Genomic DNA, 16,336 nt, shown 5'->3' on the forward strand with positions numbered 1-16,336 from the left:
CGGCTACTGATTGGGATGAAGTTCAATCCTTGGTTACAGGTCCTCTTTAAAGTGGATCTGAGATAAACTTTTACTCATTGCATAATTGTGTTCCTTTCATATAGTTTATAGGGCATTCCTCAAGCCAAATACTTTTTTTGTTTTGTTTTAATACTCTAATTCCCAATTAACTAAACAAACCACGCCCACAGCTCCTTTTGTGCCTTGGCACTGTAGCAAGAGCTTATGGGAGCTCAGTCTGGGCAGGAGGAGGAGGTTACTAGCCAGAAATTTCAGAGGCAGAGGGGAGGAGTGAGGAGGAGAGGGGACTGAACTTATGACAGGCTGAGGGCGGGAGATGCTTTCAGCTTGCCTGTGTGTAATGTGACAAACAAAACATGGCTGCTGTCATTGTATCAAAGGAATAAATAATAATCATAAGCTGTTGAAGCTGTTTGCAGCTAGATTTGCTGTGTAAACTATCTAAACTTTAGATAAGATATATAGGCAAGTTACTTGTTATAGTTAGTTTTTCATCTCGGATCCACTTTAAGTATTTTACTCTCAGGAAAAGTGACTTTGGCTAAGCCCCTACAAGGGCCGTCTTATCTCTTGCCTGAACACCTTATCCAGGCTGCAGGCAGCACACAGTTGTTGCTCTGGGTTCTCAGAATTGGATATTAGGCCAGTTCAGATAAACTGCCACAGGAGGAGCAAAACAAGAAGAGTATAATTTCTTCCCAAACATGGTGATTGTGGGATAAGCAGTCTATGGGAAGAGGAAACGTTTATTAGTTTAAGTAATCCTGCCCTGGAATGTGTGGTAAAATATTATCCGCCCATTCTCCAATGACACATGAGAAGGGATAGGGCAAAGTGTGCGGCACGTTCCATTGTTAGCAGTGGAAGTAGTTGTAGCTGTCCTCATATTCACTCCACATGGAGGAACCACCCTCTGTGACGTAGCTGATATTTATGTTTAATTTGGACTCTTGTCAGCAGTCAGGAGGACACAGCAGGCTGAGGGGAGGCTGCACACACCATGCAGGAGTCAGACACCAGCGAAGCCAGAGCCGCTGCCTGGAGTGACATTGTTCGCACCATGGACCATCCAGATGTGAGTACACACAGCAGGGCGTGGGGTGCAGGGCAGGGTGGGGCAACAAGGTGCACTCCTGGACCGACTGCAGCAATACAACTGGATATAGCTGTTCCAGTGTGCAGTTATTGCACCATTGTAAGGGACTGTGCAGGGCCAGATCTAGACTTTCTGCTGCCTGAGGCAAACTTGTGAGGATGCCCCCCCCCCCCTCGTTTTGGAATGATCGCACAGCACCTGACAATTTACTCTGCTTCATTTAAAGAGAAACTCCGACCAAGAATTTAACTTTATCCCAATCAGTAGCTGATACTCCCTTTTACATGATAAATCTATTCTTTTACACAAACAGACCATCAGGGGGCGCTGTATGACTGATATTGTGGTAAAACCCCTCCCACAAGAAACTCTGAGGACCGTGGTACTCCTGGCAGTTTCCTGTCTGTGAACCTTATTGCATTGTGGGAAATAGCTGTTTCCAGCTGTTTACAACTGCCAAAAAAGCATGCAACAGCTACATCACCTGCCATCAACAGTAAAAATGTCACCATGTAATAAATGTCAGAATGTAAATCAGGGATTTAAAAGATTTTACAATGGGCAAACACTGACTAAATCATTTATACATAATTATTGTAAAAATTAAGCACTTTTTTTTATTACATTATTTTCACTGGAGTTCCTCTTTAATGTTCTCACATGACATGCTGCAGCTCAACACAACGCACAATAGCCTGGCTGGCTGTGAGTCTGTGACAAACACACTGCTCACCCTCAGCCACTCTATTCCTCTTCAGTCAGGTCAGCAGTGCCGCCTCCTCCCCTCTGCTGTGCAAGTCATATGAAACACGGCTGCTCTCCTGCTTCTCCTCTCCTCCTCACTCACTGTCAGACTCCTCACACAGCACAACAAGCTGCTTTTCCGCAATGATGACATCTTAACTGCACTTCTCCTACTCTGACTGCATGCTGTTAGTGTAAACACAGGACAAACATACCGCCCCTGTAATCTCTGCGCCTGATGCAAATGTTTCACCTTGCTTCATGAGAGAATCAAAACAGCAAAAGGATTAAGAAGAAACGGGACCCTAGCCAAGATGGCTGTTTTTGCCCAACGCTGATGGTCACTTGGCTTTTTAGTAAGTTTAATGGGGACTAGCACCCACCAGGCCCCTAGGTGCTAGGTAGCTGCCTAGGTTTGTCTTGTGCATAATCCGGCTGTGGGTATGTGTGTTTGCTGCAACAATCTCCCACCTGTAGGAATCCCGTAAACCTCACCAGTTTATAGAATGACTAGTAAAAAAGGCCCACCAGTTAAAAACGGGCGCTAGGTAAAAGCTGCTACCCCCCGCAATGCGCGCACATACGCGTCCCACTTGCTCGTTCCCCACCACTGCCTGAAGTATATGCACACAGGGAGCTGCTTGCTTGGCAGTTGGAAAAAGCTGTTATTTCCCACAATGCAATGAGAACCTCTGTGAACCACACACAGTAAACTGTCAGATCTGGCCCTGTGTCCTAACTGCCCTGGCTGCGCACATGCTCAGTACAAAAAAGCCAGGGACACACAACCATTCAGCTGATGACGCAGGGACACTTGCATTTCACTGTATAGGATGTCTTGTGTTATTCTATTAATGACATGTGTTAAAACTTTGTTGATAAGACTGCTTAAAGAACTACTGTCGCAAAAAATTGTAAAATTTAAAATACACGTAAATGCATACAAATAAGACGTACACTTCTTCCAGAGTAAAATGAGCCATAAATTACTTTTATCCTATGTTGCTGTCACTTACAGTAGTTAGTAGAAATCTGACCGAACTGACAGGTTTTGGACTAGCCCATCTCCTCATGAGGGATATTTTAGCATTTTATTTTTTACGAAAGCAATCCCTGGAAGGGATCTTTACAAAGATGCTGGCTGCCTCCCCTGCCTGTTTGCACACTATTTTGGACAGAAGGAATTATATGAGCTGCAACTGTACAGGCAGAACAGGGATTCAAAGTCATAAAGGTGTAGTGATGGAAAAGGGATTAAGTGCTGGGCAGGTAACTGTGCAGAGAAGTGCTTACATGCTGGGCAGGAAGGAAGGGTAGGTGCACACGCAGTGAAGGAATTATAGGCAATCCCTGCGTGTACAAGCAAAGGAGGGGTTAAGTGCTGGGCAGGTGTACAGGAAGAGAATGGCTTGCATGCGGAGTAGATACTGTATAAAGGAAGAAGGCATTATTACATGGTTGGTCAGTGTAAATGATGAGACTGGTGTACAGGCAGGGAGGGGTAACATGCTGGTAAGGTGTGCAGGTAGAGAAGGGTTTAAATGCTGGACAGATGTACACGCCGACAAGTGACTGCATGCTGGGTAGGTGTGCTGACAAGGACATACCTGCTGAGTAGGTGCGCCCAGCATGTCATTCTGGCTCCTATACCTGGCTACCTATACTGAGGGCACCCATACCTAGCTACCAATGCCTGGCTACCTATACTAGGGACACTTATACCAGGCTACCTATACTGGGACCACCTATACCAGGCTACCTATACTGGGACCACCTATATCTGGCTACCTATACCAGGCTACCTAAACTGGGGGCACCTATACCTGGCTACCTATACTGTGGGCACCTATACCAGGCTAGCTATATTGAGGACACATATATATATATACAATACAATACAATACAATAACATTTCTATAGCGCTTTTCTCCCATAGGACTCAAAGCGCTTAGGCTCTCTCAGATTCAGTAATTAGTAGGATGAAGTATTCACACAACAAAAGTTATATTTCTGCAAATGCCAGACTGAACAGGTGGGTTTTCAGTCTGGATTTAAACACGTCCAGGGATGGGGCTGTCCTGATCTGTTGAGGTAAGGAGTTCCAAAACGTAGGGGCAGCATGACAGAAGGCTCTGGGACCAAAAGTTTCTAAGTGGACTCTGGGTATGACTAGATTATTAGAACCTGTGGATCTAAGAATGCGGGGATTGCTACGCAGCTGTAACATATCTTTCATGTATCCAGGGCCTAGATTATTCAGGGATTTAAATGTCAGTAGGCCGATCTTGAATAGGACCCTCCATTCTATAGGTAGCCAGTGAAGGGAATGCAGGACTGGCGTTATGTGGCAGTGACGGGGTTGGTTGGTTAGCAGTCTGGCAGCAGTATTCTGTATCAGCTGTAGGCGGTACAAGGCCTTTTTTGGAAGGCCAGTGTAGAGAGCATTGCAGTAGTCCAGTCGGGATGTGATGAAGGCGTGGACTAAGGTTGGCAGATCTTCTGGGGGTATGAGGGGAAACAGTAAATTCGGGCGCCTGAGGCTAGTGGACAAATCGGGCGCCGCCATTCACTCCTATAATAAATATCGTTTAATGGGCGCCCGATAGGAAAAAAGGGCGCCGGAGAAAACTAACGTTTTAAAAGCGGCGCCCGGAGAATTAATGTTTTATTACTGTTTCTCATGATTACACATTATTTAATGATTTATACATTTTCAAATATTATTTTTTTACATTATTTTTAAACGAAAAAACCAACAGGGGGGTCTTAGGTTTAGGCACCAACAGGGGGGTCTTAGGTTTAGGCACCAACAGGGGGTTTTAGGTTTAGGCACCAACAGGGGGGTCTTAGGTTTAGGCACCAACAGGGGGGTCTTAGGTTTAGGCACCAACAGGGGGTTTTAGGTTTAGGCACCAACAGGGGGGTCTTAGGTTTAGGCACCAACAGGGGGGTCTTAGGTTTAGGCACTAACAGGGGGGTCTTAGGTTTAGGCACCAACAGGGGGGTCTTAGGTTTAGGCACTAACAGGGGGGTCTAGGGGTTAGGGGTAGGTACAGGGAGGGTTACTTAGTAAATTTTTTTTTAAACGTTATTATACGTTTCACTATTTAAACGAAAGATTAACGTTTTTACAATTGCCGATTTAATACACATTATTTAATGATTTATAACTTTAAAAAACATTAATTTTAAACGAAATACAGTACAATACAATTTTAAACGTTATCCATGCTTATCGTTAAAAACCCGGCGCCCTTTTTTCCCAGCGCCCCTTTTTAACGTACGCGGTATGAGGTGCTTGATTTTTGCAATGTTCTTCAGGTGAAAATAGGATGATTTCACCACAGCAGAGATTTGAGTTCTGAAGTTTAAATCCCCATCAATTAGAACTCCCAGGCTACGCACATGATCAGAGCTGCGTAGATCCGTGCCTCCTATTCCCAGTGGTGAAGACTGCAAGTTAAGTTGTTTTGTTATCATGCTCTGCCCTCCAATCAGAAGGACTTCAGTTTTGTCTGCATTTAGTTTCAGCCAGTTGTCATTCATCCATTGCTGTAGTTCACGTAAGCAGGCGTTTATAGTTAGAGTTGGGTCTGTCACACCAGGCTTGAAGGAAAGATATAGTTGGGTGTCGTCTGCATAGTAGTGGTATGTCAGGCCATGTTTTTGGATTAGTTTTCCCAACGGTAGCATGTAAATCGTGAAAAGCTAACTATGCTGGGGGCACCTATACCTGGCTACCTATACTGGGACCACCTATATCTGGCTACCTATACCAGGCTACCTAAACTGGGGGCACCGATACCTGGCTACCTATACTGTGGGTACCTATACCAGGCTAGCTATATTGAGGACACATATATATATATACCTGGCTACCTATACAGGGGGCACCTATACCTGGCTACCTATACTGGGGCACCTATACCAGGCTAGCTAAATTGAGGGCACCTATACCTGGCTAATTATACTGGGGCACCTATACCTGGCTACCTATACTGGGGACACCTATACCTGGCTACCTATACTGGGGGCAGCTATATCAGGCTACCTATAATGGGAGCTCCTATACCAGGCTACCTATACTGGGACCACCTATACCTGGCTACCTATACTGGGACCACCTATATTGAGAGCACCTATACCTGGCTACCTATTCTTGGTGCACACATTACCTGGCTACCTATACCGGGGGCAACTATACCAGGCTACCTATACCGGGGGCACCTATACCAAGCTACCTATACTGGGGGTGCCTATACTTGGCTCCCTATACTGGGGGCAAATATACCTGATACCTATACTGGGGGCACCTACATGAGGCTACCTATACTGGGGCACCTATACTACACTACCTATATTGAGGGCACCAATACCTGGCTACCTATACTAGGGGCAGCTATACCTGGCTACCTATACTGGAGGCACCTATACCAGGCTATCTATATTGAGGGCACCTATACTAGACTACCTATACTGGGGCACCTATACCAGGCTACCCATACTGGGGGCACCTATACCTGGCTACCTATGCTGTAAGTATATTTTTGTTTTAATATCCTGCCTTTCCAATTTCTGTTTTGTTTTTCTTTGGGGTTTTCGCAGGGGGCCCAGTGATTTCTAGTTACACCCCTGGATTACATGCTGGGCAGGTGTGCAGACAGAGAGAGGATTACATGAAATTTGATCCTCTAGTTCTCTAGAGTTGGAGGCCTGTCTAGGTAGAGTGTTTGAGGAACCTTTAAAATGTTGCCGCTGATAAACTTTTGAATCATTTTTGATAATTTTTCTTGTAAGGTATAAAGGACAAATGTTATTTTTATTTGGTGCTTTGTGAAAGTACAGTTTTACAGTGCAAGTGCTGAGTCTGAGGACTTTGCTATAGAATGCATTACTAAACCCGACAGCAGCTTTATCCAAAATAATCCGTGTGAGGGAGATGAACACTGAAGCACTGGACCAGCACTAACCAGTACAATATTCTGCTGGTCTTATTGCTCTGTCAGCCAGCAGTCTGAGAACAATCCTCGCCCCTCCCTGCTCCTATGTACACACACCAGCAGCCAGTACTCTGTGTCCTGTACAGCATCCAGATATTCACTGCAGCTGTGCAAGCAGCACAATTTCACAAGCAACTGGAGAGCACAGGGTGAGACTTGCAGTTCCACCACAGCTAGTGAGAACGTGTAAGGAGGTCACCTCCATAGATGTGTGCATGGTCACATCCATCTCCGGCAATACAGATGGCATCCAGACCACACACATCTCTCCCAACTTTTTGAGATGAGAAAGAGGGACACTTAAGCCACACCCATGTCACACCCCTGACCACGCCCCTATCATAACCCTGGTCACGCATACCATAAAGATTTCATAAGAAAAATATGTTGTTTTATAATTCAAACCACACATGGTCGGAAGAGCCCATTTCCGTTTCCGGGACAATTCCGCATACCGTCGTACCGAAATTCCGCATACCGGCACATTCCGGCGGTATTCCGCGGTATTCCGCATGTATTTTCCGTAATTTTAATCCGGACTTCAGTAATTTTCGAATGATTGTGCCTATGTTGTCTATTGTCAATAACGTTTTTGTATATTACAGAAACGTGATTGAAAAGTGTACTTTCGTAAATGTCAGCCTTTTTTTACAGAAATGCTGTATTTTTATATGCGCACTGTTTGGGGGGGGTGGAATTTTGCGTCCATGAGCTTGTTGTCATGATTGGTCAACTCATTCTGCATCTCCTGATTGGTCGATTCATTCCGATTCCGATTTTGTCGGAATTCCGCATTATTCCGCATTCCGGTTTGACGTTTCTGGATTCCGTGGAACAATGCGGAAACCCTAATTCCGGCGGAATATCGGAATTTTAGCTTCCATGGAATTCGGAAGCTCATGCCTAGTCCTTTCTATCCTGGTTCATTTTCCTTCATATTAACATTTTACAATTAGTAATATATCAATTTAAAGGATGGGAATAAAGTTTAGTGTCAATCAAAACACATTTTTTTTAGTAGAGAAATATATATATTTACATAGAAAGAGGGACAAAGTCCTGAAAGAGGGACAAATGATGAGGAAAGAGGGACAGAGGAACAGGACTCCCAAAGAGGGACTGTCCCTCCAAAAGTGGACTCTACCTGCATTACCACGCGTAGCGTGCGGCGCTGTATTTAGCAGGCGTTGGTGTCATTGAGCTCGCACTGCTTTAGCAGCGCAGTTTAATGAATATACCCCAATAGACTAATTGTTCGAGTTTCACCTGTATCTGAGAGCCCCAGAACTGATTTCTAACAACAAAAGCAGCATGCACACACCTGGACCATTGTCCTCAGCTCCGCCATTCAGAACTTCATCAGGGAGTGGCTTCAGCCCTGAGCAGGACAATGACCTATCATGGTAACTGCAGGATGTGGCTTTTGGTTTCACTGCAACTTTCTGGGGTAAGAAAGGACTTTTTTTATAAGTGAATTCAGTATTTCAAACAAATGGATTGAGTAATGTTTTCAGCAGCTATAATAACAGCCTATTGTGTTCTTTAGATTCTGTAGTTATTCTTTGCACACAAACACTGCTTCGCACGACAGCCGGGGGGCCCAGGTATCTCTCACTGGCTGGGGCCCCCAAACCACCATGCGATACCTAGAGGGACGTGCGGGTGGGCCCTGGACCTCTCACCTCCAGGGAACTCACCCCCACTGCCTCTAAACTGAATGCTAACTGCAACAAACACAATTACTAACTTCCAGCTAGAGCAATCTTCTGCCTTTATCTGGTCAGCAGACGCCAGTAATCAATTACGTCCAACCGAAGCCTCCCACCTGAATGCTAATTTATGCAATTCCTGCTAGATTTGGTACAGCAGGCAAAGGGTGTATGACCGTACACCTGATTGGCTGACTGGCGTCTGCTGACCAGATAAAGGCAGGAATTTGCTCTAGCTGGGAGTTAGCATTTGTGTTTGTTGCAATTATTCTTTGTACACTGAGCCTATAAGCGTAATTCTGCTTATGTTGCCAAGAAAAAAAAAACCATCCACACCAAAACGGTTATATTCCTTACATATTCTGTTATACAGAAATGCCTGCTGTGCTCTGGAGCTGATATGCCATGCACTAGCAGGAACTGGTGAGTTGGAGTAATTCATGTAAATAAAGGATTGGGGCATTCCTTAAAGCGGAACTGAAATATCTTTAAAAAAAAAAGATTTTCACTTACCTGAGGCTTCTGCCAGCCCCCTGCAGCCGACCTGTGCCCCCGCAGTTTCAAAACAATCCTCCGTTCCCTCGACACGGATCACTTTTCTTCACGCAGTGGAAGTCGACTTCTAAGTCGACGTCCACTGCGCCCTGGCCATGCGTATCCTCATACGCATTCCTGTGGCCTGGAGCGTCCTGCGCAGGCACAGTTAGAGGAAATCTCTACTGTGCCTACGCAGTACACTCTCGGTGATGGGAACGTGCGCGAGGACACACGCAGCCACTACCGTGCAGGTCCCGCGAAACTGAAAAGAAGAAGTGAAAGTGACCCTTGGCGGGGGAACAGAGGATCGTTTTGAAATGGCACGTGCACAGGTCGGCTGCAGGGGGCTGGCAGAAGCCCCAGGTAAGTGAAAATCTCTTTATTTTTTTAAATAGAACTCACTGAAGCAGAGACGATTACCTATGACTGACAGGAGCACAAGCCAATAGAAACAGCCCCTGTCTCCTGAAAGTCCCGATGATGCATTTCTGATAGGACCTGCAGGCTTCTCCGGTGGGTATAACTTTCCCACCTCCCAGGCAGCGAGCAGAGAGATCATGGAACAAAAGAGGCTTCCTCTGCCTCCCTTTGGCAGTTTAACCTCTTAGGTTCCTGTTTTAAGATGCAGAGGAGCTAGTAGGGAAGTCACCTAAGCATGGCACGTGTAATGTCTCTTGGAGTTCATCTAAGCTGTGGCAATTACATAAAATGTTAAGAAAGTCTAATGGACGGATTCAAAGTGAGCACAGGCAGTATAACAAACAGTATAACACAGTGATGGCTAACCTCGGCACTCCAGCTGTGGTGGAACTACTACCATGAGGCATTACAATACTCTGACAGCTCTAAGCATAACTCTGGAAGGCCAAGGCATGATGGGATTTGATTTTTTTCACAGCTGGAGTGCCAAGGTTAGCCATCACTGGTATAACAAAACATGTACATCTAAAGGGATATTGGGATACCTCTTGCTATTGTAATGCTGTCTCTGCACACACTCTTCTGCTTTTATCGACAATGGGCTTCGGTAAATTGACGAACTTCTACCGCACCTGTGAAAATATTGATGAATTAGCACATTCAAGTCTAAAATACCGAATGCGGTATTTTCCTTGTTTACCGGACAGCCTTGATGAATTGACGCCTATCTCTAATCTGATTTCTTCTATACAGATTACCAAGGATGATTATGGCACCATCCTCAACCAATTACCAAAAGAAATATTCTACAGATTCCCGCTACAGCCGGTACACGGAGTACCGCTGATGAAGCCTATTGCACATTTTTGGGAAAAGGTGGAAAATTTCCAGGCGAAACCGGACGATCTCCTGATAGCAACGTATCCCAAGGCAGGTAAATCAGGAGTGGCCTGTTCAGATGCCTGTTACGCACTGTCAAATATGATTGACCAATCACTGATCAATTTTACCACCTCCATGTAGCATTACCTACACAATCTGTCCATAGTATTTAAAATCTGTTTGGATGCGTGTATGCAACCTTAAAGGAGACACGGGGTGAAAAAAACTGAGGAGATGAACAATTTAGATGCCCCACAATTTTATTTTATTTTTAAATCTACTTTTAAAGTTTTTACCATTTAATTGCCTCTGCTCAATGGTACATACATTGAAGTATGCCAGAGCTAAAATCTATTAACTAATGATCCTTTTTTTTATCTCTTTCCTGCTCTCATAAGCTATTTTCTGCCAGGAAAGTGTTTTATGACTGTAATTTTTTATCAGTGAGGGCTACACTATAGTCCAACCCAGTTCCGACCTGGACAGAAACTGTCACTTGCATACCTGATTTTTAACTCTTTCAGGCAGAGAAAGAAAAAAAAAGGAACATCGCCTAGTTATTTGTGTGCTTGGCACTGTACATACACATGTCTATCTCATCATGTCACATGTCACCTCATGTATCCTTTAAAGAGACTCTGAAGTCTTCCTAAAATAATGTTTTTACCATGTTTCCCCTTTTATTAGACATCCCCGAAAATAAGGCCTAGGTTATATTTCAAGCATGCTTGAAAAATAAGACCTACCCCGAAAATAAGACCTAGCTGGGACGCTATGTGTATGGGGAGGTGTGTGGTCTCTTACCGTACCTCCCTTGTGGCTGCATCCCCCTCTGTTCCTAGCAATTTCTCTGGTGGTGGTGGCATATTATTCAAGCTGTGAGGGAACCCTTTGACCCTCTCGCTGACGCTACATGCAGTACGCTAGGTTGGCTGTGCGCTGGCGCTCCTCTCTTGTAATAATCAGTGTGCACCTGGGACGCATCAGCCGGGCGCACATGATTATGATAGGAAGGGAGCGCTAGCGTAGAGCTGGCAAAGCGTACTGCGTGCAGCGTGAGCGTCAAAGGGCGCCCTCACAGCTTGAATACTATGCCGCCACCACCGGAGAAATGACTTGGAACGAAAGGGGACGCACCTACAAGGGAATTGCAGTAATAGCCTCCCCATACACATAGCGTCTAGCCCCAAAATAAGCCCTAGCACATATTTCTCCCCATAAAAGAATATAAGACAGTCTCTTATATTTGGGGAAAGACAGTATTTTAATAACCTCTTTAGCATGATTGCAGCACCTAAATGCCGCATCGCTGCGGCTGAAAACTCAATCACCCCAAACTCCCTGGGGCTAATTGCGGGGAGCGCTTCCTAGTAAGGGCAGAGCTTTGGGCTGTAGCTCTGCCTCTACTCCATGATGAGGTGGCGCTCAGCGCAGATTGACGTGCATGGAGGCAGAGCTACAGCCCAAAGCTCTGCCTCCCCCAGGCAGCAAAATCCAAGACCAGGAAAGTCGTGGATGTTTGACCTGGGAGATAGGGGCAATTAATTGAGTTTTCAGCAGCGGGGATGCAATCATGCTAAAGAGGTATTTTAAAATAAAAACATGATTTTAGGGATGCTTCAGAGTCTCTTTAAGCCAGAGCCCAAACCCTGTCCTCAAGGCACACCAACAGTACATGTTTTGTAAGAAGTCTGCAAATCTGAAGTTGCTATTTGATGGCTTTTTAATGGAGTCTATCTTTTAATGTTGATCATAAGTAATTGTGTGTTTTTGGGGGCTTTATATGTTTTTTGTACAATTTTTTGTCTATAATTAAAAGTATTCTTGCATGCACCCAGGAGTCAGTTCATCTCTATACTATTTTGCTGTTTTGCAGTAAACCACAAAAATGCACAGGTGGGGTAATTAGTGTCTCAGTAGAGCTGATTAACTACCTCTGTGGATTTCCACAAAACATGCACTGATGGGCCTTGAGGACAGGTTTGGGGAACACTGCTTTAAGCCAATCTTCCAGAAAGAATAGGGGAAAAAGTACGAAGACAGAGGGGTGGCCAGCTAAGCTGAGATTTCCACCAAGGTTATGGGGGTAACGAAGAACCCCCAAGTATGGCCAGCTCTCATATTTTTATTCAGGTACCCTTTTTTTAATTGCCCCGTGCTGATTAAACATGGTAGCTGAACACCGTACATTCCCCGACCATCTATCAGCTGTGCTTTACTTTGAAAATAAAATGATTTGAAAGGTTTTTTTTAAAAAAACATTTCCTTATGAATGCCTCTGAATTCTCTGAGGTCCTTCTAGGTACCACGTGGATGCAGGAGATTGTGGATTGCATAATGAACGACGGCGACATAGAGAAGACCAAACGGGCCCCAACGCATGTCCGGTTTCCATTCCTAGAAATCACTTCCCCTCCCCCCGTCCCGTCCGGTAAGCACGTGCTGCCTAATGCTTGGGTTGGTCTGTTGAACCATTCTTCGTGTTGATGATGCAGATGCTCTTTCCTCCAGGTGTTGACATCCTGAACGTCACTCCATCTCCCCGGCTTGTGAAGACTCATCTACCGTATCAATTGGTGCCGAAGTCCTTCTGGGAGCAGAAGTGTAAGGTAGGGGGAGAAAGGTCCAAAAGAAAAGCATGATTAATAAAGTCACAGGTCAATCCCAGTTTAAGGGAATCTAAATTGAGAAGGATATGGATGTTTCCTTTTAAAACAATACCAGTTGCCTGGCTGTCCTGCTGCTCCTGTGTCTCTAATACTCTTAGCTAGAGATGAGCGTAATGACTTAATTACGATTTCGCGAAATTTCGCGTAATTAGTGTAATTACGATTATGGCCGTAAGTACATAATCGTAATGAAGAAGGATTTCGTAAAATTCCGCGTAAGCGTAATTTTCGCGTAATTTTCGCATTACAGTGGGTATCGCGAAAATACGTTTGCCTTGCATGCAACCGTTTGTAAGCGTAGTTACATAACGTAATTTCGCGATAGTTCATATTACTGTAAGCGTTAATTTTCGCGTCGTTTTCGCGTTACGGAATGCTATTTCGCATATAAAATTAGTCATGTAGTGATTTCGCATCAAAATTCGCCATGCAGACGAAAATGCCTTTGGCGAAAATTCGCGAGCAACCCTGCTTACAAGTAATTACGAAATTCGCGAAATTACGAAGAAATGCGAAATTACGTTATGGTTTAACGCAAAATTACGTTATGGTTTAACGCGAAATTACGTTATGAACGAAACGCGAAATTACGCGTTGAAAATTACGCTTACGGTATTTTCAATTACGATTTTAATGGCAATTACGCTACCATAATTTCGCACCGTAATAGCAAATTTCGCATGCGTAATTATAGTAACGCAAAATTTCGAAAATTTCGGCTCAACACTACTTTTAGCCACAGCGCCTGAACAAGCATGCAGATCAGGTGCTCTGACTGAAGTCAGACTGGATTAGCTGCATGGTTGTTTCAGGTGTGCGATTCAGACACTACTGCAGCCAAGGAAATCAGCAGGACTGCCAGGCAACTGGTATTGTTTAACAGGAAACATCCATATCCCCCTCCGTTAAGGTTCCCTTTAAGGGGTATCTTAGAATGGGCCTGAACTCTTGCACAGGACAGAAGGAAAACACAGAGAAATGCACCCTGTATGTATTTAGAGAGTTTAGCCTGTCTAATTCCCCCTCATCTGTGACTATCAGAAGTTGTAATTTGTTCTATCCCCTGTGTCACTTGACAGATAAGACAGATAAGCACATTTGAAAGCACAAGATGTTAACCCTATGTCTGCTCCCATGAAAGCAGGAAGAAGACACACTGCAGATTTATTGCTGGATATGTATCGGCTGTAACAAAGAAATGTGTTTATTTAAAGGTTATCATGCTGTTGCTTATCTTTTAGAGCAGAGAGGATTTTCAGTTCTGCTTTAAGTGACATGTAATATAAGAATCAATTAATTAGCCAATTAAGCTAATACCATATATACCCACGTATAATCTTTCCTGCCTATAGGCCCCCCACAACTTTTGCCACTCATAAAACGTCATAATGTGTGACCTGCTTATTAGTAGGGTTGGGCGAACACCTAGATGTTCGGGTGTTCGCGCCGAACTCCGAACATAATGGAAATCAAGGGGGACCCGAACTTTCGTGCTTTGTAAAGGTTCCTTATATGCTACATACCCCAAATTAGCAGGGTATGTGCACCTTGGGAGTGGGTACAAGAGGAAAAAAAATATTTGAAAAAGAGCTTATAGTTTTTGAGAAAATTGATTGTGAAGTTTCAAAGGAAAAACTGTCTTTTAAATGTGGAAAATGTCATGTTTCTTTGCACAGGTAATATGCTTTTTTTCGCCATGCAGTCATAAATGTAATACAGAGAAGAGGTTCCAGGAAAAGGGACCGGTAACGCTAACCCAGCACCAGCAGCAGCACACGTGATGGAACAGGAGGAGGCGCAGGAGGAGAAGGCCACGCTTTGAGACACAACAACCCAGGCCTTGCATGAGGACAAGAAGTGTGCGGATAGCATGCTTTGTACCGCCATGCAGTCATAAATGTAATAAAGATAAGTGGTTCAATAAACAGGGACCACGCGGCAACGCTAACCCAGCAGCAGCAGACGTGATGGAACAGGAGGAGGCGCAGGAGGAGAAGGCCACGCTTTTTGAGACACAACAACCCAGGCCTTGCATGAGGACAAGAAGCGTGCGGATAGCATGCTTTGTACCGCCATGCAGTCATAAATGTAATAAAGATAAGTGGTTCAATAAACAGGGACCACGCGGCAACGCTAACCCAGCAGCAGCAGACGTGATGGAACAGGAGGAGGCGCAGGAGGAGAAGGCCACGCTTTGTGAGACACAACAACCCAGGCCTTGCATGAGGACAAGAAGCGTGCGGATAGCATGCTTTGTACCGCCAGGCAGTCATAAATGTAATAAAGATAAGAGGTTCAATAAACAGGGACCGGTAACGATAACCCAGCACCAGCAGCAGCACACGTGATGGAACAGGAGGAGGCGCAGGAGGAGAAGGCCACGCTTTGAGACACAACAACCCAGGCCTTGCATGAGGACAAGAAGTGTGCGGATAGCATGCTTTGTACCGCCATGCAGTCATAAATGTAATAAAGATAAGTGGTTCAATAAACAGGGACCACGCGGCAACGCTAACCCAGCAGCAGCAGACGTGATGGAACAGGAGGAGGCGCAGGAGGAGAAGGCCACGCTTTGTGAGACACAACAACCCAGGCCTTGCATGAGGACAAGAAGCGTGCGGATAGCATGCTTTGTACCGCCATGCAGTCATAAATGTAATAAAGATAAGTGGTTCAATAAACAGGGACCACGCGGCAACGCTAACCCAGCAGCAGCAGACGTGATGGAACAGGAGGAGGCGCAGGAGGAGAAGGCCACGCTTTGTGAGACACAACAACCCAGGCCTTGCATGAGGACAAGAAGCGTGCGGATAGCATGCTTTGTACCGCCATGCAGTCATAAATGTAATAAAGATAAGTGGTTCAATAAACAGGGACCACGCGGCAACGCTAACCCAGCAGCAGCAGACGTGATGGAACAGGAGGAGGCGCAGGAGGAGAAGGCCACGCTTTGTGAGACACAACAACCCAGGCCTTGCATGAGGACAAGAAGCGTGCGGATAGCATGCTTTGTACCGCCATGCAGTCATAAATGTAATAAAGATAAGTGGTTCAATAAACAGGGACCACGCGGCAACGCTAACCCAGCAGCAGCAGACGTGATGGAACAGGAGGAGGCGCAGGAGGAGAAGGCCACGCTTTGTGAGACACAACAACCCAGGCCTTGCATGAGGACAAGAAGCGTGCGGATAGCATGCTTTGTACCGCCAGGCAGTCATAAATGTAATAAAGATAAGAGGTTCAATAAACAGGGACCGG

At 45.1% G+C, this 16,336-nt stretch overlaps 1 protein-coding gene across 1 annotated transcript in view; it reads left to right on the forward strand.

Annotated features, from left to right (window-relative positions):
• Positions 1–858: 858 nt before the first annotated feature.
• Positions 859–16,336, forward strand: part of LOC137524228 (sulfotransferase 1C1-like) — a 43,168-nt gene continuing 27,690 nt past the window's right edge. Inside the window, exons 1-4 of the mRNA XM_068243847.1 lie at positions 859–1,096; positions 10,281–10,461; positions 12,712–12,840; positions 12,921–13,018. Of these exons, the coding sequence (XP_068099948.1) occupies positions 1,022–1,096; positions 10,281–10,461; positions 12,712–12,840; positions 12,921–13,018 (483 nt within the window). The 5' untranslated portion in view covers positions 859–1,021. The remainder of the gene's footprint in view (positions 1,097–10,280; positions 10,462–12,711; positions 12,841–12,920; positions 13,019–16,336) is intronic.

This window comes from Hyperolius riggenbachi, chromosome 7 (genome assembly GCF_040937935.1).
Source record: "Hyperolius riggenbachi isolate aHypRig1 chromosome 7, aHypRig1.pri, whole genome shotgun sequence".
Lineage (NCBI taxonomy): Eukaryota > Metazoa > Chordata > Amphibia > Anura > Hyperoliidae > Hyperolius > Hyperolius riggenbachi.